This window comes from Sus scrofa, chromosome 1 (assembly GCF_000003025.6).
Source record: "Sus scrofa isolate TJ Tabasco breed Duroc chromosome 1, Sscrofa11.1, whole genome shotgun sequence".
In the NCBI taxonomy this organism is placed as follows: Eukaryota; Metazoa; Chordata; class Mammalia; order Artiodactyla; family Suidae; genus Sus; species Sus scrofa.
The window spans coordinates 1,234,478-1,259,874 of record NC_010443.5 but is presented as its reverse complement, the minus strand read 5'-3'; the positions used below and the strand labels follow the sequence as shown (position 1 = coordinate 1,259,874).

Genomic DNA, 25,397 nt, shown 5'->3' with positions numbered 1-25,397 from the left:
CAAGTCCTCCCGCCCACCGGGGGTCAGGCAAAGGCAGCGGGGCTGGTGGGGTTTCCACGCTGGCTTGGAGGCTGACCCTCTTGTGCAGTCCACCCTCCCAGCCTGGTCACCCCTTCATCTGTCTCCTCCAGGAGACCGCCTCCTGCCCTCGTCCCCAGGCTCTTCCCCAGCCAAGCTCGTGCTGTCTCACCCGCACTCTCGGTCCCTGTCCTGCTCCTGGACCAGCCCACTTGGCCTTCGGATGCTCTCAGCTCTCTGTCTCAGGGGGCTCTTCCTGGACCTCGGCTCCTGGGGCTCTGCAGCCTGTCTCAGTGGCCCTGTTCTTACGGCCGTGTCCCTGTGGCCTTGTCCTGCATCTGTCCACCTGTCTTCCCGCCTGTTTGTATTTTCAGACCTGCGCTTGTGGTGGGACCCCACATAGAGCCCCCAGGCCCCCAGATCCCCAGTGCAGGAGGCTGGAGGCTGGAGGGTATGTCCAAGGGAGGTGTGACTTCTTGGGATGGGACAGAGGCTCCTGTTTCTTCTGCTGGCTCATCACGAGCTGTGTCACTGTCTCATGCAGAAGGTGCCGGAGGCCAGGGTGACGGTTAACTGCGTGTCCACCTGGCCCGGCCGCGGCGCCCAGGCTCCTGCTCAAGCAGAGCTGCTTCTGCGAAGGGCTTTTGCAGATGAGGGTGAGGTTTAAATCCTCTGACTTTGAGAAGAGGAGTTTCCCCTCCTCCCTGTGATGGGCTTCCGGGGGGGGGTAGGACCCGGGGTCCCCCAGATGGCGCGTTGGGGGTGGCCTCTGCTTATCTTTTTAGTCAGGACAGCACGGCCGGGCTCTCTGTCTCAGTCTCTGTTTCACAGGAACCGTGTGTTTGCGGGGCGGCCTTCTCCCCGGCGGGCAGCACCTGCTTAGTGCTGGGGGCTGCTGGGGGTTGGGGGACAGCGTGCAGGGTGGGGGGTGGCCGTCGGGGTGGGGTCTGCATCCGCGTCTCTGCCCTGCTCCGGGGAAGGAGACGCAGTGCCCCCCCATGTCGTTGGGGGGCCGGGGAGGGCTGTCCCGCTGCAGTGCCGTGTGACGGCCCGGGTCAGCCTTGTGGGCCGCAGTGGCCCGAGGAGTGCCGTCTAGCCGCTCTAGGAATCCGCCGTCTGGGGAGGCTGAGCTTCCTCTCACCGCTCCACACAGGGCGCCGTCCCCTCCCGTCCGGCTCACCGGGCTTCGTGGGCCCACCTGGCCAGGAGGAGGCGAGACCCCGGCCCAGGGCACCAGCGGCCGTGGCCGGTGGCCTCAGCGTGGACGCGGCGACCTGGCCCCGGGTGCTGGGTCCCCTTCTGTCCTGCAAAGACGCGGCTGGTGGGGCAGCGAGGGGCTGTGCGCCGTCTCTGCCTGAGGCTCCACCAAGAGGGTCCGTGGAACCCCCTCACCCCGCCGGGCCCGGGACACACTCGGGCCCCTCTCCAGCTCTGCCGGGCGAGCCCCTGGGTTCAGGGGGCTTTGCATGTGTTGCCTTTTAAGTTTTGCATGTGAGCTGGAAAGCGCAGAGGCCCCACCTCTGCCATCTCTGAAGTCCTCCACCCACTTGGGAGAACAGTGTTTCTCCCTCCCTAAACCATTAAAAACGGCTCTGTTTTCCGTCCAAGAGATGTGCTGCCTCCAGGATGTTCCGCGACTTTATGGGACCCCCCTCGGTGGAAACATTTTTCAGCTTTGCTCGGGGTTGATAATTTTTGGTTTATGGCACACATTAAAATCATTGCCAAAAGATTATTATCTTTTGATGCTGCTTTAAATCACGGTAGATTGCATTCCCCAGAGAAAAATCACACCAATTATATTTTCTTTCATTTCTAAGTTTTAAAATGGTATTTTTCCATTTCCCTTTCTATCCCATTTTTCAAATATGACATTACAAAACCTCAAGATGCCAACTAGATTCCTCAGGTTTAAAGTGTTGGTCATCTGAAAAGATTAAAATATTAAAATAAATCAAATAGCTCCTTTTAAAAGTGCACTGTGGAAGTTTTATTTAAAAATATTAATATAGTATGAGAAAAAGAACATAGGTATATGTATGACTGGGTCACTCTGCTGTTCACCAGAAATTGACACAGCGCAGTAAATCGGCCGTACCCTAATAAAAAATAAGTAGGTTAATAAAATTTTTAAAAAGATGAAAACAAAAAAATTAATCTACCTGAAAAAATGTGCATGACAGTCTATCCAAGTTTCCTAACTATAAAAGGTAGTTTTAATTCCAGCCAGGTTTAATTCTTAGATTTCAGCACTCCAGCGTCTATATACAAACCCAAGTACAGAAAACAGTCATGGAGGCCGCAAACTGTATCTCAGCGGGTTGAACACACACCAGCCGTGCGGACACACGGGCCTGTGCACTCTCACTGACTTACGGGGTTCTCCCTGTGTAAATGAGATGTAATCTGTCATTGGATTAATGAGATCCCAAACGACCCGGTATCCTTTGTAGAACCGCAGCTGCAGCTGGGAGAGAACGTCCTGGGCAGCGGGCAGAGGGCTTTGTGTTTGAACTTAGTGCAGCCCTGTTCTTCCTGCTTTGGGGACAGTACGCCTTTCAACATCTGCGAGCGGCTGCACCCAGGGTCTAGCCCAGGTCTGTGATCCCAGATGCCCTGCTGCCATGCTGCAGGGAGACTCCGTCCCTGTCCCCTCTGTGTGATCTCTCTGCGAGGTGACTTTGGCCCACATCCCCTGAGGGCGTCTGTGTTGTGGACAGCGGGCTAGGAAGCCTGCCTTGCTGTGGAACGCGTCTGCCGTGAGCACTGGGCAGAGGCGGGCAGTTCTCCCCGGCCAGGCTGTCCTCTGGGGAGGGGGCCGGCTCCACAAGGGTCATGATGGGAGGTGACGTTGGCAGAAGGGCATCTCAGGAAGGTGGAGGGGCCGCAGGTGCAAGAACTGGGGAGCAGCAGCGTCTCCATCCCGGGGCCCCGCACGCAAAGCCAGGGCCTCCTCACTGTTACCTGGGGAGCGACGCAGGGGACAGGGGAGGTGGGGGTGGGCAGCGCAGCGCACTGTGTTCTGCGTGGGACACAGTGAGCTGGGCTGCTCTGGGACTGACCGTCCCTCCCAGAGCACCAGGGTCTTGTGCCAGGAAGGGCAGGGGTGGGGCTGAGCTGGGCTCCATGCTCGGCTCTGCGACAGTCCTGCTCAACCTCTCTGATCATCAGTCAGCATCTCATCTCTATGGTAACAAGGAGATGACTCCAGGTAACCAGAGCATGTCCATGGAAGCCAGTGGGGCCACGAGTGTCCAGTCTGCTAATGGGAGAGGTCAGAGCTGGACTTGGCACATAGCAAGAGGACATTTCTTGAGAACCGTGTGTGTGTGTGTGTGTGTGTGTGTGTGTGTGTGTGTGTGTGTGTGTTCACCACAGAGGTGGTTGGATATCTGCTTTGGGGGATTCAGGTAGAAATGGTCTGATGGCATTTCTGAGGAAGGTCTCCCTGCCGCAGTGAAGTTCAGGGGTTGTGCCAGTACCGGTTCGGCGTGAGGCGTGCACTGAGTGAAAGGTCTGGGCGTGCTCTTCACTCGGGTGGAAAGTTGGTAGGACCCATGTGCCTGTCTCCTCCTGCCAGCTGCGTTAGAGACTGGGATTGACGGGACTGGCCCGCGGCGGGGGGCTTTTTGCAGATGACTCACGTCGTGAAAGTAAGACTAGAACCCCTGCCTTCACCCCCAAGGTCAGCGGAAAGACGTTCTGCCAACAGCTGCCTGTCTCGGCGTCCTGTCTGGTCCTCCTGCCGATCAAACTGCTGCCTGACGCGGGCTCTTGGCCAGGCATCGTGCATGACCAGCTACGGTGACCTGCCTGACCTGACCGGGTAGCCAGCAGGTTTGAAAAATGTTCATCTGTTCCCTAAGGATTTTGATTCACTCCCAGGCCTGATGTGGTGTATCTGTGTGCACGTGTCTGTGTACAATCAAACGCGTATTAAGTATTTTATCTAAAAAATACCTTTTCGGGGATTCCTTTCGTGGCTCAGTGGTTAATGAACTGACTTTGATCCATGAGGCATCAGCTCTGATTGGATGAATCCCGTGCCGTCCGCTCTGATTGGAGGAATCCCGTGCCGTCCGCTCTGATTGGAGGAATCCCGTGCCGTCCGCTCTGATTGGACCTCTGCGTGGATGAACCCCGTGGCCCAGGCCCTCATGCCTGTTTCTGCTTCCTTCTTCTCCCCCTGCAGCTTTCTCAGCCTTGGTCTTTGCAAAGCAGGAGCCACTCTGCTCAGAGCTTGCCGGGGGCTTCCCCGCCTCCATCAGAAGCCGCATCCCTCCCAGGCTGCCCCCCCCACCCCCGTCTGCACCCCTTTCTGTGCCCGCTCATATTCTGTCGTGTGCACCGCCCCGTGTATTCTCTTTTCACCAGCTGACACACGTTGGGGTGTTCCCACCGCTCAGCCCTGGGGACAGCACTGCCTTGAACACACCTTACACGCTCCCGTGCACACACACGTTGTCACTTCTCTCAGGCGGAAACCCAGCAGTTGAATTGCTGGGTCACTTTGTGGTTCTGCATGTGACACCTTGAGGGGCTGGCAGACTGTCCTGTGGTTGGCCGTGCTGTTTCGCACCCTCATTCGCCGCGCACGGTGGCACCTGTTTCTCCGCATTGCGTCGTCTCCAGCACCGGTTATTTGCCGGAGTTTTGATGACGGTCACCCCGGGAGGGCTGAAGCGTGTGGCGTTGTGATTATTCTCTCGTTTCCCTGAGCACGAAGCTTTGAGCACATTTTCCTGTATCTCTCTGGAGACATTCTGTTCAGATCCAGGACCGCAGGAGGCCGTGTGTGTTAATTGGGACCAAATGTGGCCTTATTAGATGACACAGAGTAAATATTTAGTATCTGCTCTGTTGAACACATCTGCCAAAATGTGTCTTCAGGTCCCCCCCACATCAGGAAGGGCTTCAGGGGCCTATCTGACCCTCAGGTCCCCCAGGGGAAAGAAGAGCAGCTCGGTTGGCGTGGGGGCCGGGCTGGCCTCTGGGGACCCAGGGCCCCTTGTCCCAGAGACCACTCCCCATGGAGCTGCTTCTTCCTGTGGCTACAGGTTCAACAGCGGTCACTCTGTGACTAAGAACCAGCCTCCGTTGCTGTTCCTCCTGATGCTTCTGCAGTGTCCTGCTCCCATCCCGCTGGGCACTCTGTCCCTGCAAGGCGGTGGTGCAGGCCGGGAATGGGGCGCGGGATTCTGCCAGGGGACCGTCTGTGTGCTCCCCGCCGGCGGAGCGGGGGTGCCTCCTCCTCTGAGGCCGAGCCTCCCAAGGGTCCAGCTTGACGGGAAGGAAAATGCAAACTGAACCGTTTGAACCCGCTGTGCATGTCTGGACGCGCACCCCTCTGAACAGGCAGCTGGAGAAAACTGGCCAGCGTGGGACCTGCTCCTGCCAGCTCCCCTTCAAGGACCCCTGGCCCCCTCCTACAGCCACTGTCCCCTGTGCTCGCTCATCTGCCAGGTCAGCCCGTCCCCGAGAACGGGATTGCCGGGGTTCTGGAGGGAGGGGCTGGCAGTGGCCCTCGGAGGCCACGAGTGTGGGGCCACCGCAGGCTCTTCCCGGCTGGCTGCTCGTGGACGGGTGCTATCTGTCCCCCAACGTGTCCATCCCCCACTGTCCAGCGGCAACAGCTGTCCAAACCCGCGGACGCGGGCTGGCCCAGGTCTCGTGGGAGCGCAGCGGCAGGCGAGGCTCCCTGGGTGGGTCCCTCGCTGAGACTCCTCGAGGCTGACGTGGTGATTGTTGGGGGTCCAGGGGCGCATGGAGAATTAGGGCCCACGTGGGGGAAAAGGAAAGAGTGGGAAAGAGGACACTTGGATTTGCGTTTTCAAGACTCACGTTGACGGGACTGTTGTGGTGAGAACATTCTGGAGGACACAGAGCGGCAAGGGCAGGAAGGGGCGACGGGTCCCATCACCGTCAGGCTCCGAGACCCTTCTGGGGCGACTGCCTTTGCCGGGGCCGGGTCTCCCTGGGCCTCGCGTTCCGAGGGGAGGTGGCTTCTAGGTCACGGTTTCTTGGGCCTGGGTCTGTGGCTCTGGTCACTCCCTTGGTCACTATTTTTTTTTTTTTTTTCCCAGAGAAACGGGATCCATGAATTACATGCGCGTCTCTTACTTTTTTGGAAATAGGAGTAGACTGGGGTTTCCAGTTACCTGTTGACCGTTCAGTGGGTGCTGCTGGATGGCCTGGTGCTCAGCTTGCCTCCTAAGGAGGGAACGGGGAGGGAGCCAGGGAGTAGGGGGCCAGGGAGGAGGTGGGCAGGGGTCGGGGATCAGGTGGGGAGGGAGAGAGAGTGGGGATGGGGGGCAGGAAGGCGGGGAAGGGCGGGGACGTGGGCTTGTTTGCCGCCCAGTTCCCAGCTTTTCGTGGCTCTGCCTCCTGAGTGAGATGCACAGCTCCTCAGGGCCTGGGGTTCCTCACGGTAAAACCGCCTGGCGTGTGTGTACCTCGGAGTGTCCGGATTAAAGGAGCACATGCAGGAAGCCGGGTCCCACGCCCACGGCACCTGAAAACACGGCCGCGGTCCTGGATTTCAGAGTTAAGCTTAAATCTCTTCCTGCGGATTCAGTTATACACGTGATTATAAGCACATGCCGTTAGGGGCAAAGCCGTGGCATCGTGAGTCCCAGCGTGATTTCTTACTGAAAGTGGACCTGTGAATAATTATATTTCATTAAAACTAAGTTTCAAGGTCTCCCCCCACCCAGTCAGCCTTTTCTAGAAAATCAGATTCTAAAGGGGCAACTTCTTTTCTTTTTTTTTTTCCGTTTTTGATCATCCGTGTTGTGTAATTAAAAGGAAAACCGCAAGCAGCTCCATGACTGATGCAGACAGTGTGTGCAAACATTAAGACCTCAGTTCTGAGACGCAGGCTTGTCTCAGACCAGGACTTTGGGGCCAGGACGGCGCAGTCCCACCTCCGTTCCTGCCGCCCGTTACTCTGATGGCCTCGCCTGGGTGGTGTCCTCTCCATCCAGTCACCCAACTTGTTCGGAAAGACAGTAGCCCCCTCACAGAATCAACGTGTTACTAAGTAAAGTCACGGTGAAAAGCCTGTTGTCCTAAGCACACGCTGAACGGTATTGGCGGTTCCCCCCCCACCCGCCCGCCGTGTGCCCATGTGCACAACACACACGTGTTTTAGGAGTGGACCCTGCTGGACGGATTTCATCGTTTTGCCCTGGAGCATCTCTGCGGGCAGGGCCCTTCGCAAGCCTCAGGGTCCTTTGCAGGCCTCTGTTGATGTCGCAATTAAGCTTCTCACATCTGCCAGTGTAACGACGTGGCCGTGTCATCGTGCAGTACAGCGTGCGCCGTGTTGAAGCCGACGGCGTGCACTTTGAGCCCCGGAGCTCTTGATGCGCCCGTGGAGACAGAAGACGGAAGGTCCCTTCGTGCTGACGAAGTTTCCGTGTCCACCCCAGAGCCTCAAGAGGTGGCCGGGGCCTCAGAGGGGCTGTGGTCGCACCTTTGCTTCAGCACCACATCGTCACGGACTGGTGCCGCGTTTCTTGTGCATTTTTACTGCTGTGTCACTGTCCGTGGGGTTCGTTATTTTAGATCATGTACGTCTGGTGGCCTTGGATTAAATCCTTGTGATCCCTTGTAAGAATAAGGACAGCCTGGAACCTGCCCTTTGTCTGCCAGCCTGACACCAGGGTTTAAAGCACCAGTTTGATCCTGAAATTCTTGTCCTTGTGAGGCTTTGGAGGCTGGTGGAAATTCCTCCAGCTCGGGAGCTCTGCCCTGGCCCCGGCCACCCTGTGGTCCGCCTCTGGGCCGGGCCCTCCCTCTGCAGCCCCACTGCCTTGTCTGCACGGTGCTGGTGTCTGCCCAGCTCCTGTGAACCAGCTGCTGGTTGTGTGCGTGGGAAATGCAGAGGCCTATGCCTGTAAGTGCCTGTGACCATGTGCCAGAGGAGAGCAAGCTATTTGATGGTGTAGCCGAGAGCGTTTTTTGACAGCGTTCTGAAAATGCTTTAAGGAGGTGTGAAGAAAATAGAAGATTGATTTTGCCCTCTGCAGCTGACATCAGAATGACTGTGTATCTGACAGCTACTGCTTCATAACAAAGAGCCCCGGGGTGGTCCGATGTTCCTTTCTCTTGGGTCTACTGATCTCTGGTGGAGGCTCCAGGCTGCAGGTGGGTCTGGGTCTCTCCGGCATCTCTCATGCCCCTGGGAAGTGGTCCACACACAGGCAGGTGTCCAGCCCAGCTGGTCTCGGGCCTGCAGACGTCCCATGGCCAGGTGGTTCCCAGGCGTGAGCCCAGCGTCACAGAGCATGGAGACACCTGCCCACCCACGCGGGGGGGAGTGCAGAAACCCTGGGGATGGGGAGAGGGGAAGGATCGGGCCAACAGCACCATTTGCTCCTGGAAATGTGCATGTAATTATCCCGAGTGGGGGAAACGGGGTGGGGGGAGCATTGAGGGCCCTGCAGAGCCACTCTGAGGACGCGTGTGGGCGTCAGCGAAGGAAATGGTGGGTTTTCCAGCCCTCTGGGCTGTGGCTGCCAACTGGGACTTGGCAGAGGCCACTGAGGGTAAACAAACTAGTCTGTGCAGGTCCCTGAGCTGCAGCAGGCCAGCCAGTGGCAACGGGACTGCGGCCAGCGGGGGCACTGAGGCAGGACACCAGGGTTCATCGCCCCCAGGAGACTGAGAGCAGAGCAGGGATGGGGGCTCACGGACCGTTGCTGCAGCGGGCTCGGCGAGGCCCGAAAGCGGCTGTGCCCTGGCCCTTCTGGTGGAGTCACACCTGCTGACTTCGAGGCCCAGGCAGCGTCTGCACATTCTCCTGGGCCAGCTCACGCTTCTAGCAACACGACTTTTACCCAATCAGGTCAGTCCTTGGAGGTCCGAGAGCCTCATTGGTGCAAAGCGCACCTTACCAGCGGGGGTAGCATTGGCCTTGCCCGGTCTGTGCTCACGTCTGCACTTGTCCTGCTGGGCTCCCTGTGTGGCGGTGACGGAGCTCCGCGTGCTGCTCACAGGACGGAGGAAAGACCCGGCATCTGTGAAGCGCCATCCCGTGGGAGCCGCCGACGGACCCGCACGTGTACGTGCCGTGTTGGGTCATCAGTTAATGTTTTCGGCGAAGTCTGGTCGGTGTGCAGTGCTGAGGTAATTCCGTGTGCGTTCCCGGGCGGGGTGTGACAGGAGCGGGGTTGCTCGCCCTGTGCGCGGTCGCAGGGCCTTGTTCTGCATCCCTTCTGCACACCCCAAACTCCCCGTCCCCCCCCCGGCACCCACAGGTCTGTTCTCTATTCCCTGAGTCTGTGTCCATCTCGTGCATAGGGTCGCTTGCGCCGTATTTTCTAGTCCAGGTACAAGTGACACCACGTCTCTGCCGTTCCGACCGTCTTCACTTGGCGTGAGAGTGCTCTGGATCCACCCGTGCCGCTGCGCGGGGCACCATCTCGCTCCTTCTGACGTGTATTTGGCTTCCCACTGAGTCTGAGACACTGTCCACACCCCCAGACACATGCCCAAAAGGAAACATGTATTGACCGTTAGAACGGACGGCATTTTCTCCTGTCGTGGGATCCCTGTTTCATCGCGATTAGGAGAACCTCGGGGACATCTAGGTGTGGATTTGTCTGTTGCAGTCGTGCTCGTGGTGAGGCTGGCTCTCTGGGCACCTGCTCCCAGCAGCTCTGCCGGGCGTTCGTTGTGTTCCCAGGCCAGGCCTGGCCGGACGCAGACCCTCTGGATATCCGGCCCTCGGTGTCCCTTCTCCCCGGGTGACAGGCGTGGATAAACGGAAAGCCAGCACCGTAGGACTCCTGGGTTGTCCGCCTTACGCCTTATAACGGGTTTGGGAGGCGCGCTGCCCGGCCCTGTCACCGTCGACACCTGTGGTTCCGGCGTGTGTCTGCTCACTGTGAGCACACACCACAGTCCGTGCCTTTCCCGGGTCTCGAGTGTTTGGCCCTTTCCTCTGTGGGGCTGTAAGAAGCCAGGCTGCTGTGTGTGCCCACGCGTCGTTTGGGGGTGCGTCCTGACTACTCCTGGCAGACCCCAGGCAGGATGTGGACTGAGAGAGACTGCAGGAGCCCCTGCCCGGCGGGTGCGCCGGCTGCGTGTCCTCAGCCCCCTCGGAGGCCCCGGGGGCGTCCCCGTGGTTTCCTTCGCGTTTTCCTGGGGACGGGCTGCCCAGTCCTTTTCTCCCGTGCTTGTTGCTCAGTCACGCAGTGTGAAATGTCTGTTCGCATCCTTGCCCAACTCAGAGGAGGTCATCCGTGGTTTCGACTGACTTGTGCGCTTGTGGAGGCGCCTGGGTCTTTGTCGGATGTGTGTCGGGAGCGCCTTCTCCCTTCTGGGGCGTCTCCACCTGCCTAACGCCGCCTTTTGATGCATGGAGGTTGTCCGGGGCAGCTGGAGTGTCACCCAGGTTTTCTTTTATGATTAGGGTTTCCTGTGTCTGCTCTAAAAATCTTTCTCTAACCCGGCCTCACCAGGATGGGCTACTCCAGTTTCCTTAAAGGCTTTTTATTTTTAGCTTTTTTGTTTAGACCTCTGGTTCTTTTCAGATAAAGGTTTGTGCATGGTGTGAGTTAGGCTTTTAAAGAAATTGGCATATCGACAGCCCGTTGTTCCAGAGTGATCTTGGAAAGACTCTTCCTTTTCCTGCAGTTGCTCTGGTGCTTTGTTAGATGTCAGCTGAGCACATTTTTTGTGTCTATTTTACTCTTTCCCGTTAATCTGTTTAACTATTCTTAGTCCAGTAGTATTTCAAGCAGCTTTATAATGACTTTTCAGATAAGGTGCTGTTATTGTCTGGTTTTGGTATTTTAGAAGAGTGCTTTGTGTATTTTAAGTCTTTTGCGTTTCCATGTACATTGTAGAGCCAAAATGTCAATTTCCATAAACAGGGTTTTGGTAGAAATTATTCTAACTCCACAGATCAGTTTGGGGAGAATTCGCATCATGCCGCTAGCGAGTCCTCTAATCCCCTGGCCTGGTGTCCCCTCTCCTTTAAGCTCATCTTTAACTTTTCTGAATGACGTTCTTTAGTTTTCAGTGACTTGCACGTCTTTTCATAAATCTCTTCTTGGCATTTTATGTTTTTGAGGCTGTTGCAAATGCCATTTAAAAATGTCTTCCAGGGAGTTCCTGTCATGGCTTAGTGTATTAAGAACCAGATTAGTTTCGGACCGGTGTAGGTCACAGACGCGACTGGGACCCCACGTAGCTGTGGCTGTGGTGTCGGCTGGCAGCTGCAGCTCTGAATCGACCCCTAGCCTGGGAACTTCCATGTGCTGCAGGTGCGGCCCTATAAAAAAAACAAGCACAAACAAACAGAAAGTTGTCTTCCACTTGTCCACTCCTGGTCTGTAGAAATTCAGGTGATTTTGTGTATTGTCGTCATATCCTGAGACCTTGCCGTGTGCGTTTCTTATTTCGAGCAGGTTTTTGGTAGATGCTTTGTTTCCTTTGCATATACTTTCCCGTCATGTGCGATTAAAGACCGTTTTCAAGGTTTCTTTCTGACCCTTAGGCTTTTCTTTTTCTTACCCGTGTGGCACCGTCCAGGGCCTCCGGTTTCAGGCGAAGTCGACGGGCTGAGACGCTCTTCGATTTTCGAGGGCAGGCGCTCAGTCTTGTGTCGGGAAGCGCGGGGTGACTGGACTCTCTTTGAATGTGCTCCTAGCAGACAGAGGGGTTTTCCTCTAATCCCAGTTTTCTGAGAGCTTTGCCACTTCACTAGCAAAGTGGTTCACTTTAATAAAAAAAGAGGTTAATTTTGCCTTGACTAAAACCAGAGAGTGTGACTGTAACTGAAGCCATGTGCTTTTAGGATGTAATGTCATCACAGTGTCTAAAAGAGTTATGAGTAGTATTTGTAGACTTTTAAAAAGTCCCTGCAAATTGGCGAGACACCTTATCCTTCTCACTACCCACACCCGCCTGTTATTCCGACAGCTCCTCCCGGCACCTGGGCGGCGGCGAGCCTGGGTCGGTGCCGTCGGGCAGGCGCTTCCTCCGGTTCCGGGCCTCCCCCCTCCGCCCGAGGCCAGGCTGAGTCTCGATTCCTCTGCTCCTTCTCCCGCTGTGCTGGCATCGTGGTTTTGCAAGGCTTATCGGAGGATTAAATAAAAACCCCCTGACTTTGAAAACTGAATGTGCCTGGTTGCCTCTTCATGAGTCAGGGTAGACATCAGCAAGGAGATGGGAGCAGATCGAAAACAGAACCCGTCCGTTTAAATGCCACACAAGCGGCTGTGAGCCTGGCGGGTGGGAGCTGTTCAGGTCACGTCCAGGCGCCTTCTCCACACCTGCAGCAACTTCTGAGGGATTCCTAAGGCGTTGGCTGCCGTCGGAGAGCACTTTTGTGTAATTCTTTAAAAACGAGGCATGTCTGGGGAAGCAGAATGTTCCAGGAGCAGATGATGGTGTGAGAGAAGGGACGCGCGGTCCCTTAGCCCATCACCGGAACCACCGCCAACAGCAGGCGACCTTCTCCCCATCAGCACCAAGGGTGGTGGCAACGCCGCCGGGGGGCACTGTGGCAGGAGGGGGCACCTGGCAAAGTGTGTGGGTGACTAAGAGCGGCCCAAAGGAGACAGGTTCATGAGCAGAGCTTAGAACCCGGGACAGTCGCCGCTGGCAGAGGCGTGGGTCTGTGGCGGGGAGCGCGAGGTGGGCACACAGACAGGTTCACGGATGTCAGGTTTGTTTTTAGCGTCTCACGATGTCCCGCCTTTTGGAGAGTGGACACGAAGCCCCTAACTTGAACGGGAGCCCCGAAGAGGCAAGTGACCACGAAACTGACGTGGCTGCGAGCGTCCTCCTGAAGCACGGCCGCGTCTGAAGGCTGACCGCGTATGATTTGTTATTGCTCCTGTGAAAATGCTGCAGAATTCATCGTGTTAAACTCAAGTGTCCTCCGTTTAACGAGCTCATCACTTACGTGTTCTTTTCTGGAAGTTCATACATGTCTGGCACCCGTTCGCTATAATCTAACCCGCCGAGGTGGTCAGATTATTTGAACACACCGTCAGACACCTTAGACGTCGCTAACCTCTGCTAGTTTGGGGAATAAACTGTTTTTCGATGGACATTCTACTAGGTTTACAGAGGTAGCTTTCTAAACACACGGAGCTGTTACGTGATCGTAGCAATTTAGGAGCAAATTGGAGCTGTGCTCGTGTTCCGAGTCCGATGTGTTGAGGAAGCGGTACCCGGGCAGACGCTCTGCCCGGGGCCATGTCTGCCTCAGACGCCGCTCAGGATGGGCCAGGCAGCCCAGGGGATGGCGTTTCCAAGCCACACACACGGGCAAGCTCGCAGCGCAGAGGAGGCGCGAACACAACTGCCTGGACCTCGAAAAACTTAGACGGAAGGGGCCCTGGAAGACGTGCAGCACAGTTGTCGCAACCATGTTGGGGCGGGGGGGGCGCAGCCCCTGCACACGCCTCGTTCCGCTGATGCTGCAGGAGAACCGCCCAGGCAGGTGCAGAGTCGGGGGCCTGAGCGAGAGTGGGGTTGGCACGTCGAATGGACGGCTGCTCTTTGTAAAGGATGCGGAGACTGGCGGCCCAAGAAATTATAGAGAGAGCTTTGAAACGGGGAGTAGACGCCTCCACTTCCCGACCCGGAAGGGGCAGAACGCGGGCCTGAAACCTGCTGACCCGCCGTACTTCTCCTCCGTTGCTTGAGGCCTCTTTGTGCGTCTCGCCTGACGGGTCAGGTTATCGGGACGATGCGGCGGGAGCGTGGGCATCCATCCGCAGGCGGTGGAATTGTGTGTGGAGTGTGTGCTTGTGTAAAAATTCTGCGTCTGTGGTATCGAATCCACATAAAGCTTTTATTTGGGTCACGACTGCTTTTTCTTCGTAGGGCCTTTTCTCTTTGTGTTAAGCTTTGTTCGGGGGCGGCAGTGCTGTAAGTTGGCTCAGAGCCCCAGCAGTTTGTGCTTATTATTCCATCGGCCCCAGGGACGCGGGAGGCGGGCGGGCAGGCCCAGAGGGGGTGTTGCGTCTGCGAGATGAGCGATCTGCACAGCTGACCAGACCAGTCAGTCAAGGTCAGAGAACAGCCAGGTCGGACTCAGCCCGGAACTGGACCTTCCGCGGTGCCGTGACTCTGGCTCCGGAAAGCCCGCCACCTGGGTGACCGTCTGGGAGTGGCCTGGTCCCTTGCAGTTCCCCAGGAACAGGGGCTTCACTGATTACAGAGGCTTCTCTTTCTTCTTTCTTCCCTTCAAGGTATGTTCAGGCCTCTCTCATGAGGCAAAAGTCTTGATTCAGCCCTGGCATCATCTAAATACGCTCAGCTTTTCTTTTGTCCACAGCCTGTTTCTCTGATGCCCACTCTGAGGGTGTGGGGAGGGGGTCCCTGGACAAATCCAGTGGCTTTTTGCATCACAGTTTACCTCTCCTGGCACTTTTTTTTTTTTTGCCTTTTGGGGCCATGCCCGAGGCATATGGAGGTCCCCAGGCTAGGGGTCCAATCCGAGCTACAGCTGCTGGCCTGCGCCACGGCCACAGCAACACGGGATCCTGAACCCACGGGTGAGGCCAGGGATCGAACCCACACCCTCATGGATGCTTGTCGGTTCGTTACCGCGGAGCCACGGCGGGAGCTCCTTTCTGGCGCTTCGAAAGACCTCACGTTAAAGTCCGCTCTGCTCACTGCCTCCCCCTCCTCACGGGCAGCTCCGCCTTTAGGGTGAGAGAGAATCATGCAGCCAAAGCCCTTCTGAATAAAAGAGAAAAACATAGATAGTTCCACCTGTCATCTTAAGATGGATATCAGAATTTGAATTTTTGTGAGCATTAGTTATTCTGTTTTCTTGCTGATTTTTTCCCCAAATCCCAAGCTTTTTTTTTTCTTTTCCCGTTGATGGACGTTCTTTTGGGAGTGGGTGCAGACCTAACTTTAAGTAAGATGACGTAAGCTCCAGCGTTGGTCCCTGGCAGCGCCGCTGTCCCCTCTTCCCTGCACACCTCCTCCTGGTCCTCGGCCGGCCCTGGCCCGAGCCTCACCGGGTCCTGTCCCTCCCGAGACCCCCTGAGCAGCTTCCGCCCTTGCCGTTTGGCTCCCTCCGTCCCTCCTTGTTCGCTAAAAGCCCCGTCCTGGAGCCCGTCCCATCCTGGAGCCCGTTCCGCGTGTGTGCGGAACCTCGGTGACATTTGTCTGAAACGGGTTTGGGACTTGTCCCCTCGGGTTTCTTCCTGGGGTTCTGTTTGCACGCGTCTCAGGAAGCTCTGGGCTTGCGATAAAGTGGCTTTATCCCTTGTCCCTTTGTCGGCCACTCGTTTCCTCTTGTAGGTGCGACCAGCGTCCTTCACAGGATGGGGGCGGCTCTGCCGGGGAGTCCACGGCAGGAGCATCTCTGCTTGGCCATCGCGCTGTGGCCCCGGCAGAGCAGGGGCCCTTCCCTCCGGGCGCCCGGCCGTCTCGGGAGGACGAACCGTAGCCTTGGCTCCCGTGGGCCGTCGGAGCGTCTGTGGAGACCTGCAGCCGCACTGAAAGGCAGGACGCGGTTGCGTGGTTGCAGCAAGAGAACCCAGGTCCCCACATGGAGCCACCCTCGCCAAGTAAAATTGCGCCAATTAGCCATTCTGACCTGAGCCAGGATGTTGGTAGAAACAGGCGTGGGCTGTCTTCTGACGCGGCAGGAAAATCCTCCGCGTCTTCCAACCTGCTCAGCAAAGTTGACGAGCTGGCTGCCCAGTCTGTCCTGTTGTGCTCCTGATGAAGTTTCAGCTCTGACGTCAGATCCTCCACAGGGATGTCTGGAGACTTTTCCAGAGCCACGTCTGAGCTATAGCGTGTCCCCGGATGGAGCACGTGAAGCATCTTGTGCCCAGACACTCACGCCATAAATTATATCACTAATAAAATGTCTGGAAAAGCGCCAAGGGAACATTCAAGAAGCCGTGTGTTGTCCAGGAGAGCTCGCGGAAAGAGCGGCCCCGCCAGCGGCTGGGGCTCCTGAGTGTGGAGCTACGGCTGCAGATGGACGAGGCTGCTTCGAGTTCCCAAACGCAAGCGCCCGTTGCCTCTGAGAGGCAGCCTCTGCCCCTTCCTCAGTGCTTTCCCGCAAGCCGAAGTGACTTGTTATCACTTGAGAAGGAAGTTTTTGTTTCAGGCCAGTTTCCTCGTTACAGTTGGAGTGAGAGCGTTTTCAGATAACCGCACGGCTCAGCGGTGGGTGTGACTTATGCATCTTTCAGTTTGCTGAGCAAAACCTAGAGCATGCACAAAAGTGCAGAACTTGCAGGAAATAATCAGCATGATATTTTTGAGCAGTTGGGTGGTGCTTACCAGGCATGCGGCGGCCAGTGCTGTTTTGGGAGCCAGAGACGGACTGTGTACGAGGAACCCCTGCGTGGGTCTCTTCTTAGTGTCCAGAGCAAAAGTCACCACAGATCAGCAGCCAGGCCATCAGTGGGTTCCACATGCCTGATTCTGACCTGGGCTTGTTTTAGAATCATAACTGTGCTGTTTAAAACTCTTAAATTCTAACCCCCCCAAAAAAAAGAGAGAGTGAGGAGAGACCCACTTCTGAACAAAGAAAGCCACAGGGAATTTGGTGAAGGCACATAGATGCCTTGGAGGGCAGAGGGCAGTTGGACAGCTCTGGGCCTGGAGTGGCTCCCGTGGTCCAGAGGCTCACAAGCCTCACGCCATCCCGGGAGGCAGCCTCTGATCGGCCCGGATGGGGCCGCGCCCGGTCCTCTGCAGCCGGAGCCGAGGGCCTGGGCAGTCGCTGTCGTGGGACCCGGGGCGTTTGCTTTGGGAACAGACGTGCACCTGTGGCCTGGCGCCCGTTTCTTCCGCCCTGTCTCTAGGTCGTCAAGTGACGTCGCACAGCTGTGAGAATTGAGGCAGTGGCGGGCTGTGGACACAGGGCAAGGCAGCCTCCAGCTACCTCGTCCGTCTTCCTGAGGCTGAGGCCAGCCTGAAGGGGCCTCTCTGGGCCCCTGAGGAGGAGCGCTGGGAGGCGGCCAAGGGGACCCTCACCTTCGTGTTCTTCCAGGACGTGCCCGGGAGCAGCATCTGGCGACACGGTCGCTGATCTCTGCGCGCACGAAACTCGTGCCATCACCCGCACGCTGCACACGGAGGGACTGGAGACGTGACACCTGGGTGGCCTTCTAACATGACGTCGTGACGCTGGGTCATTATCTTCACAAGAAGCGTCTTGCGTGCCTGTTCTATCAAATCACTGGCTTTAGTGCTGGAAAAGTAAGGAAGTGAGGGTCGACCTTCATGGACCCGGGCCTGCGTCAGACTGCAGGGCGAACCTTTCGTCTTTACTGTGTCCCGTCTCTGCGTTGCACCTGCGTCAGCACCTCGCTCCTGAGCACCAGGCCCCTGCCTGGGGCCCAGGCAGCTGCGACACAGTCAGCTCCCTGGGGCTTCCCACCTGCTTGACGTCCCGTGCACAGTCGCTAAAGCCCAGTAAACCCTAGTTAGCTGCAGAGCAGGATACAGCGTAATTTATGGAACGTGACTTTCCAAGCAGAAAACTGCTGTAAAGATTTTATTTAAACTATATCTGCCCAATGTATGGGCGGTTTTCTTTTCCCTCTTAAAGAGAAATGTGACAGGAAAAGAATGGCATTTTTGGACCCCAGAAGACAGGGGAGCCTGTTCTGGGACGAGCGGGGACACCAGCCAAGGTCAGTCCGGACACCAGGCTTGCCTCCAGGTCTGGGCGTGAGGGTCCTGGGCGGGGTGTCCGTTTGAGATGCCTTGGAGTCAGTGGCCCGACGCCAAGCCCAGAGACACCCCATTCCAGGGACAGACCAGAAACAAGCCCCATGTTTGGAATCTATAAAGTGAGTGAGGAGGAGGTTTAATTTGCTGGTGTGGATTTTTTTTTTTTTTTTCGGTTTTTAGGGCTGCACCTGGGGCATATGGAAGCTCCCAGGCTAGGGGGCAAATTGGAGCTACCGCTGCCGGCCTCCACCACAGCCACAGCCATGCGGGATCCCAGCCGCGTCTGCGACCCACTCCACAGCTCACGGCCATAACCCGTTGAGCCGGGCCAGGGGTGGAACCTGCAACCTCGTGGATCCCAGTCGGATTTGTTTCCGCTGCGCCGTGCCGGGAGCTCCGTGGTGTGCGGCCGGAAGGAGCAGTTCGGGAAGGAGCATTTGGAACAGTCTGCGCCAGATGTCTTCTGGATGATGCTCTCGTCGGAGTGTGGCCTTCTCGTGAAGGAGAAAGCGTTCTTCCTTCACCTCCTGTCCTGTTCCACTCAGTTCACTACCGTCCAAGCAGCACTGAGCACAGCAGACTCATTCTGGTGATGGAGCCGGCAGACCAGGCGCCTTCTGCTCGGAGGTCAGGCTCACTTCCACTTCCAGACCAGATGAGGCTGGAGAGAGTGGCGGCTTCGTTTTGTGTGTTTGTTTGGATAAATGTTACTGCAGTAGAGGTGGCTTAGGTAGTTGTGTTGGTGTCATGGGCACAGCAAGGCAGTCCGTTACACACGTGCAGGTGTCCATTCTCGTGCAGAGTCTTTCCGTACCGGTTGTCACACAGTAACCAAGTGTTACCGAGTAGGTCCCCCTGTGCTGCCCAGCAGGTCCTCGTCACCCGTCTCTCTCTGGGGTGGGAGAGCGCATGTGGCGATCCCAGCCCCCAATGCCTCCCTCCTGCCCCTCGTCTCCGCTGTGCTGTATCCGTGAATTTGGTTTGGACCCTTTGAGTCTGTTTCTGTTTTGCAAATTCTTTTGTATAGGTAGACTCCACATATTAGTGATCTCATACATCTGTCTTTCTCTGTCTGACTTCCTTCACTTAGTATGATAATTTCTAGGTCTATCCATGTTGCTGCAGATGGCATTATTTTGTTCTTTTTATGGCTAATATTCCACTGTATGTATGTCCCGTATTTTCTCTCTCCATTCCTCTGTTGATGGACATTTAAGTTGCTTCCCCGTCTCGGCTTTGACAAAGAGTGCTACAGTGAACATTGGGGTGCGTGTATCTTTTCGACTCACGGGGTGGCTTCTTTCAATGGCCGGGGGGCGTCACACCTGAGGGAGGCGGGGCCTGGAGCAAGGGGGCGGGTTCGTGCTGGGCTCCGGTTCCGCCCCGGCCCACGGGGCACAGACTGCAGGCGCGGGCTGTGCTCGGGCGCGGTGCTGTCCACACACCGTGTGCATTTCACCGAGAGGCAGCCTCGGATGGAGGCGCACACCTTCGCCCCTGGCTTGTCCTTCCTCCAACCTCGGTGTGCCTTTCTTCGTTGATTTGTGGTCTGAGTACGGAGTTTTCTCATTTGTGTGTTTTCAGTAGTTAGCAAGCATCTAGAGCTGGTCTGGAAAGGAGCCTCTGCAGAGAGCACGTGTCTGTGTGCATCTCTGCGTGTGTGTGTGTGTGTGTCTGAGTGTGTCTGTGTATTGTGTCTGAGTGTGTGTGTGCGTGTTTCTCTGTGCTCATGTGTCTATGTGTAGCTGTGTGTGTGTCTGAGTGTGTGTCTGTGTATTGTCTGAGTGTGTGTGTGCGTTTGTGCTCGTGTGTCTGTGTATGTAGCTGTGTGTGTCTGTGTGTCTGAGTGTGTCTCGTGTCTGTGTGTGTGTTTGTGTCTGTACGTGTCTGAGTGTGTATCTGTATACGTGTCTGAGTGTGCGTCTGTAGGTGTCTGAGTGTGTGTCTGTGTCTTATCGACACACACACCTTCCAAGACATTCTCAATCTAACCGCCTGGGGCGGAAGATGGATCTAAGCTGGAAAAGAAACAATGCATTGACATAGAAGACGTGGCACCTGGCCCTGGAACGTTTGAAAGTGGGGTCTCGTGTGGGTGGGTCCGCGAGCTGAGCGCCCCTGGCCGCAGCGCTGCGTGGGGCCGCCTCTTCCTGACCGATTCTCCGCAGTCCGCAGCCTGTTCCAGAAGCACTGCAGCTGAGGTTTCAACGTCTGGTTCCAGACTTAGCCTCTGTGGGGCTCCGGGCGGGTGGCAGGTGGGTGTGGGCAGTGAGGCCTGTGTGTCGGGACTCCGGGGACTAGACCGTGTGCCTGCCGTCTGTCCCCGGCTCAGGGCCCGGGCGGAGGACCCTGGCCGCCCCTGGGTCCCGGTCCGGCCTGGCCTTCGGGCGTCCATGGTGCATGGGGTGCGCCTGTGGACGCATGTCCCTGACCACGACGGCCTCGCTGACCCACCTGCAGCTGTTCCCTGTGCTGCACTCCCCTGCCCCCGGCCCTGGCGCCCCCCCGGCTCTGTGTGCCCAGTGCCTGCTCACACCTTCTCCCTCCCACTGCAGTGTCCTCGTGTGACCAGGAGCAGCAGTCGGCCCTGGAAGAGGCCAGGCAGCCCAAGAACGACAATGTGGTCATCCCCGAGTGTGCCCACGGTGGCCTCTACAAGCCGGTGCAGTGCCACCCATCCACAGGCTACTGCTGGTGCGTCCTGGTGGACACTGGACGCCCCATCCCCGGCACGTCCACCAGGTAAGCCTCCCGGGGGCCCGAGGAGCAGGCGCAGGTGGAAAACCCTAAGTGGCAGACCCTCTCACAGTTGCCACCCTCTGGGCATGTGGCTTCCGTCCCCAGACCTCACCCGCTTCTCTGTGAAGTGGGGACAGAAGGTGAACTGATGGGGCAGTGGCCGCATGGGGCTGGCGGACTTCCAAGGCCACGTTGGCCCCTCGTAGTCCCGCGGGCTGGGGCTCTGAACAGTGCTCTGGGGTCCAGACCGGGGTGGGCGCCGAGATGTGTCACATGTCGACTGCAGCCTCTTTCATCCTGGTTGTGGCCAAGGGGGCCACACGCCGCCCAAGAACCGATGGCCCGGAGAGGCTCTGTGGTGGGGAGATAGTTGGGCCCCGAAATGACTGCTCAGCGAGACAGAGGGACTGGCGTCAGGCGGCAGTGCCTACTCGGGGCTCTGGTCCCAACTCAGCCGCCGTCACTCTGCAAGTGCGAGCGTTTGAGCAAAGCACCAAATTTCCCAAGTGCCCGGAGAGCACCTGCCCGTTGTTGGTGGAACGCGTGCAAACGCCCGTGAGGGTGGGCTCGCGGCTCTTCCTGCTGTGCACAGACCTTTGGGTTTTCATAGGTTTGTGTGAAAATAGTTCACAGACACAGGAAGATATCAGCGTCCATCAGGGTCAGATTAGGCACGTGGACACTCGCTCAGATGGCCCCCAGCTCTTGAGTGTGACCACGATGCGTGAGCAGGAGGGAGACTCGGCCATGCCGATCCCGGGGGCAGGGGCAAGTGGCCGGCAGAGCTTCCCCAGGACAAAGTCGCCCCCCACCCCGGCCCCATCTGCCTCACCGGGGAGACCAGCTGGCTGGACCCAGGGTCCTGACCCTGCCTGGGTCAGCAGAGATGGTTTCAAACGTGAAGAGACCACGAGCCTCCCGAGGTTTGTGTGAGACGCTGCGTTTGCGGTCCGGGCGAGCAGGTGCGGAGGGAGGGCTGTTTCTCGGAGGCCAATTCTGTGCCCTCAGATTCCGGCTCGTCTGAGGGTCCAGGGGGCGTTTGTCCCCAGCCCCGCCGCCACCGGCCCCCAGCGGGGGCGCCGTGTCCTGGAGGCCGCTGTCTTCACGTCGGCCAGCCACGTCCTGACGCTGCCACACCCGGCTCTGAGCCTGGTTCTGGGGTGAGGAGGTGGCTTGTCATACTATCCCTGTAGGAGCTGTGACCCTTTCATGTGACGATCCGACAGGAAACACCAGAGGCCCCTCCCTCCCTCGTCCTGACTTCATTCTGCCCGGCATCATTCAGACACGGCGCCGGGTTCTCATCCTCCGCCCCCGCCCGCCCCCGACTGTGCCTGTGGGGGGCTGACTCCCTCTTCTCTGAGTCTCAGGAAATGGGGTTGAATCAGACCCAGCGGGGGACGGGTGCCCTGGGCCTCCAGCTGTGCATTTCTCCTGCCCCGTCATTCATTCATTCTTCTCGATGCTGCTGACTGTCCTTGAGCCCCACACCCTGGGACCAGGCACAGCCCTGACTCTGGAGAAGGCGTCTGATCTGGGCTCCCCGCCCGGCTCGGGCCTCGGAACCAGTGCGCCTCCAGCGCGGCCAGCCAGCCTCGACCGCGACCGCCTCCCAGGTCACCTCTTCGAGGACGTGACTTGAATGAGCCGTTTTGCTCCCTCTGACCTTCGTCTCCAGCCCGCTTGCTTTTATTCCCGTCCTGGATTTTAGAAACATCGCTTAACCAGGACGACGTCTTTTGGCTTTTTTGACAGCAAGGAAAGCCTTCACCACGGACCCCTGGGGGTGTCCCCTTGCTCTCACTGGCCGGGACGTCCCCTCCGACCAGGGCTACATGGCGGGGGGGCTCATGGGCCCCTCGTTCAGCACAGGCCTGACCTGCAGAGCAGGGCGTGTGTGTGACCGTCCAGCATGGAGGTGGGCGACCTCCTAGAGCTCTGAGCTCTGACACAGCTCCCTCCACCAGCCGTTGGTTCGCTTTTTAATCAGCCAACCTTCGAATGCCCTCCGTGCTGCGGGCGCTGCCCTAGGGAGCCTGTGCTTCCAGGAGGCTTCTGCGCCAGCGGAAGGACAGGGACAGAAGCAAAGGGAAGAAGCACACGAGCCCGATCCGGGCAAACATGCTGCTGAAGACGCTTCCCCGCAGGAAGAGACGCAAGGACCAGGGAGAGGCGCTGTTGGCCGGGGGCGGGGGGCAGGCTCACCGGGGGCAGGGGGCAGGCTCACCAGCGGCTGGGGGCTCCCTGAAATGCCGACGTCAGAGTCGGGTCTGATAGCTGGGGGAGCACTGCAGGGGCGAACGTGGCCCCCAGTGCAGGTCTCAGAGCTGGCATCTAGGTCACTTTGGGTCAAAAGGGTGGGATGTACTGATTAGGAAGCGTTTCACTTCCAGTAGTGGCGTTTGACACATGGGCGGATGAGGGCTGTGTCATCAGAAGAAGATGGAAGAGGCTCCCTTCAGCTGATGCTGTGACTCGTGATGCCGCTCGGGACACAGCCTCCCAGATCTTCCCTCCGTCGTCCTCGCAGTGTTGTTTTTGCCTTGGGCAGACTCCCCTCCTGGTCACAAGATGGCTTCAGGGATCCGGGCATCTCATCCAGACACCACGGTGCTCGGAGAACACACAGCGCATCTCTCTTAGAAGCTGAACAGCCTTTCCTAGAAGTCCCCTGGGAGAGTTAATTCATGAATTATTGGCCAGAATCGGATCATATGGCAAGAAAACTGGAATTGGTTTAAACTGATCTCTAGGGAGCCAGGGATGCTGGGACTGTGTCAGCATCGTCAGCTTTAGGCAGATCTGGTAAAGCTGCAGGCGCGCTTCACCAGTCCTGCTTTACTTTCTGTGGCAAGAGGGGAGCAGTAAACCTGCGTTACTGTTTAAATACCTTCTGTTGCAGAAATGCTATTTTGTGTGGGATTTTCTGCAATAAGCCATTCCAGGGAGATACTTGATATGTTTGATTTCTATTTGGCTGGACAGTTCAGGTTTCCCCGCAGTCATTCTCTATATTTATATTTTCTGATGGAGAAGAACACTAAGAACCCGTCAACATAAAATGCATCACCATCATCAGGTATTTCTCCTTGCCTGTGTCACCATAAATAAATACATAGAAAGCACACAGTTTTTATTGACGTGTGCCAAGGACGCCACACACGCCGAGGCAGAGGGCAGCCAGCTGCAAGGCAGGATTTCTAGGTGGGACGGTCACCAGGCGGAAACATGGGTTGGACCAGGAGCCGGAGTGCCCTCTGTCAATCCTGACATCTTGGCCGAAGTGTCCAGACCCCCGGCAGGCCCCAGGAACCCAGGCCGTGTGGGGCGGGGCTGGATCTGGGAGGAGGGCAGGTTCCAACCTGGTCACTGATGAACAGCGGGGAGCTGGGGTGCTGCGGGATGAAACGAGGACCAGGCCCGCTGCGGCTGCTGCGTTAGGGCCGGAAGGGAGTCACTTCTTCCCTTTCTCGGCGGCGATGAGCGGCTTGTCCCCCTGGCGTGGGCGCGCTCACCTGGCCTGAAGGCCCTGCCCCAGCCTGCAGAACCCACCTGTCTCGCGGGCCATCTGAGCAGAAAACCATATTCCTCCCTGGCAGAGAGCCTGGTATCTGAGGGCAGCCAGGTAATCAAGGGACGCTGATTTCTTTCTTACACAAATAAGCTGAAATAAACGCTGCTGGAAAGAGTGGCGTGGATGTCAATGCGACTTAAGTGGTTTCATCTGATCCTTCAAAGGCGTTGGTTCTGTTTCTTGAGGTTGTCGTTTCTGCACGTTGTAGGTGTGTCCCTGGATTCTTTCCCAGGAGCCGATGCTGTCCTTTAAACAGGCATTTTTCTATCAGCCTCAGGGCTAGGATTCTTAAGACGTCTCCGGCCCAAATTTGGACCAAAACCAGAGTGGCTGTGCAGGGCAGCCAGCTGCCAGGTTGCTTGCAGGTCAGAGATTCAGAATGGGGTGTCTCTGATGTGGCCTCTGTCACCACGTCGGGGACACCAGTGTGGACATGGAGCCTTCGAAAGGTGGACACAGAGTTCATATTAACAGTCGGACTTCCTAACAGGCGGGCGCATCCTGTGGCTGACGTTCTCCAGGCTTCCTTGGGACGGGGGGTGGGGGGCAGCTCGGCCCCGGGTCCCGCCCCCCTTGTCCCTGCTCATTAGGAGCCGGCACCTTTGCCTTTCCTGTCGCGGGCTGTTGGCTGGGAGGCGTCCGCTCTGCCTGGTACCGGCTCCAGCCGCTCCAGCCCCAGGATGCTGACCCGGCTCTGACTGAGCCTCTTGCCGTTGTGAGCTCCTGCCCAGGCCCCCACATTGGACCACGAGTAACAGTGGGGGCTCCGCACACCCTCGGCTTCCTTCCTGAAGGTGCCCCTGGTAGGTCTTGGCTCCCCAACCCCCTGTCGCAGTCCCAGGTGGGAGAGGGGATGCTGGTTGGGTAGCGGGTCCCGGCCCCCATGCTCCCCGTGGCCGTGGGTCCCTTGCCGTCTGTACTGCCCTGCCCCCCCGGCATTTCTAAAGCACATGAGTTAACGGATTTGGGGTAAAACGTGATAGTTTAAGTGTTTGCCTGAGCGCGGAGGGGACGCTTTCCATTTCAAAAACATTTCAAAACGACGTATTAGGTGTGCGCGAGTGGGGTGCTGAGTGTTCCGGGGTCAAAGGGGCTGTTCAGGGGGTGAGGGGCCGAGGGCACGTGCTGCCCAGTTCTGCCTCCTCCGGGCTGGACCCGACCCCCAGGACGGGCCCCAGCTCCCTGGGCGCCCCTGGGAGGACGCTGAGAAAGTCACTCTTCCGCCAGAAATGTCCTTCTTTTCTTTCTACTGGTGGGAAAACAAGAGCTCGTGAAAAAGTAAGTCTGATGTGGTCCCCATGAACCAAGCGTGATCCCGAATCCCCTCCTTAGCGACCAAAAAGGAGACTGTGGGACAGCAAGAGAGAGGGAGCCGTCCAGGGCC

The 25,397-nt window shown here is 57.5% G+C and overlaps 1 protein-coding gene across 3 annotated transcripts in view; it reads left to right on the top strand.

Moving 5' to 3' along the window:
* The window catches only part of SMOC2 (SPARC related modular calcium binding 2), a 139,577-nt gene that overhangs the window by 72,865 nt on the left and 41,315 nt on the right, over positions 1 to 25,397 (top strand). For all 3 annotated transcript variants that reach the window (XM_021085691.1, XM_021085700.1, XM_021085688.1), the window contains exon 8: positions 20,256 to 20,442. In XM_021085691.1, the coding sequence (XP_020941350.1) occupies positions 20,256 to 20,442 (187 nt within the window). The remainder of the gene's footprint in view (positions 1 to 20,255; positions 20,443 to 25,397) is intronic.